The sequence below is a fragment of the Poecilia reticulata genome, linkage group LG9, assembly GCF_000633615.1.
Source record: "Poecilia reticulata strain Guanapo linkage group LG9, Guppy_female_1.0+MT, whole genome shotgun sequence".
In the NCBI taxonomy this organism is placed as follows: Eukaryota; Metazoa; Chordata; class Actinopteri; order Cyprinodontiformes; family Poeciliidae; genus Poecilia; species Poecilia reticulata.
The window spans coordinates 32,974,479-32,975,557 of record NC_024339.1 but is presented as its reverse complement, the minus strand read 5'-3'; the positions used below and the strand labels follow the sequence as shown (position 1 = coordinate 32,975,557).

General features: G+C 61.4%; 1 protein-coding gene across 1 annotated transcript in view; it reads left to right on the top strand.

Annotated features, from left to right (window-relative positions):
* Positions 1-1,079, top strand: part of LOC103470801 (uncharacterized) — a 31,259-nt gene that overhangs the window by 28,628 nt on the left and 1,552 nt on the right. The window contains exons 22-26 of the mRNA XM_017306583.1: positions 157-223; positions 296-431; positions 505-665; positions 733-858; positions 927-1,023. Coding sequence (XP_017162072.1) covers positions 157-223; positions 296-431; positions 505-665; positions 733-858; positions 927-1,023 — 587 coding nt within the window. The remainder of the gene's footprint in view (positions 1-156; positions 224-295; positions 432-504; positions 666-732; positions 859-926; positions 1,024-1,079) is intronic.

Genomic DNA, 1,079 nt, shown 5'->3' with positions numbered 1-1,079 from the left:
AGTAAAGATGGCCGCCGCAGCCCTGTGTTTATGGCAGTAAAGATGGCCGCCGCAGCCCTGTGTTTATGGCAGTAAAGATGGCCGCCGCAGCCCTGTGCCCTGAGCTGGTAAACCCGGCTCTGAATCATTGCCTCCATGTTGCTGATCTTCTCCCAGGTCCTTCGCCGTGGCGCTGAACACCATCTTGTGGTGGGCCAACGACACCCTGCTGGAGGCTGCCAGGGTAACGATCAGAACCTCAAGAACCTCCGGCTCGGTCCGATCTGGCCCACAAGCTGTCTGTCCTCCCCTTCAGGTTTTCTACAGCACCAACCGCGTCGCCACCTTCAGCCTGGTGCCCGAGTCGGTGGACATCTGGGCCGACGGCGTACAGAAAAGGCTGCTGGGATACCAGGAGCAGGGCAAGAAGTTCATGACCATGAGCAAAGACGGTACGATGTCTGCTCACTGTTGGACCCTACCTGTCCAGGTCTCACCTGTCCTCACCTTGTCCTCCTGTCCCAGAGGTGGTGAAGCAGCTGTCCAAGTTCAGGGAGCTGGTGGACTCCCTGCCTGAGGTCCTGATCAGCCACCATGTGGGCCAGCAGGAGGCGTGGCTTTCAGAGGAGCTGGGCGTGGTCAGGAAGAGGCTGGAGGAGCAGCTGGCGGCCGGCAAGGACCAGAAGGTGAGACGCTCAGTCTCTGGTCCACCTGGATGGACGGGAGGTCCCTGAAGCTTCTGTCTGTCCCCAGATGTCCAACCTGGGCCAGCTGCGGGTGTCCCTCAATGAGGACGAGCTGCAGACGCTGGAGAGCAGGGAGGAGCGCCGGCAGCAGCAGCTGCACAGCGCCATCCTCAGGTCGCACCTGCAGCTGCAGGTAGGAGGGGGCGGAGCCAGAGAGGTTGCCTCACCTGCAGCCTGACGCTCACTGTGTGTGTGATGCAGGAGTGTATGAGAGGGAGAGCCGAGCAGTTTGTGACGTCGCTGGCATCTCTGACGGAGAAGCTGCTGCACCTGCTGGACGAGGTGCTGCCGGTCGCAGGTAAACCCCGCCCACCTGGAACCAGTCCACTCACCTGGAACCAGTCCACACACCTG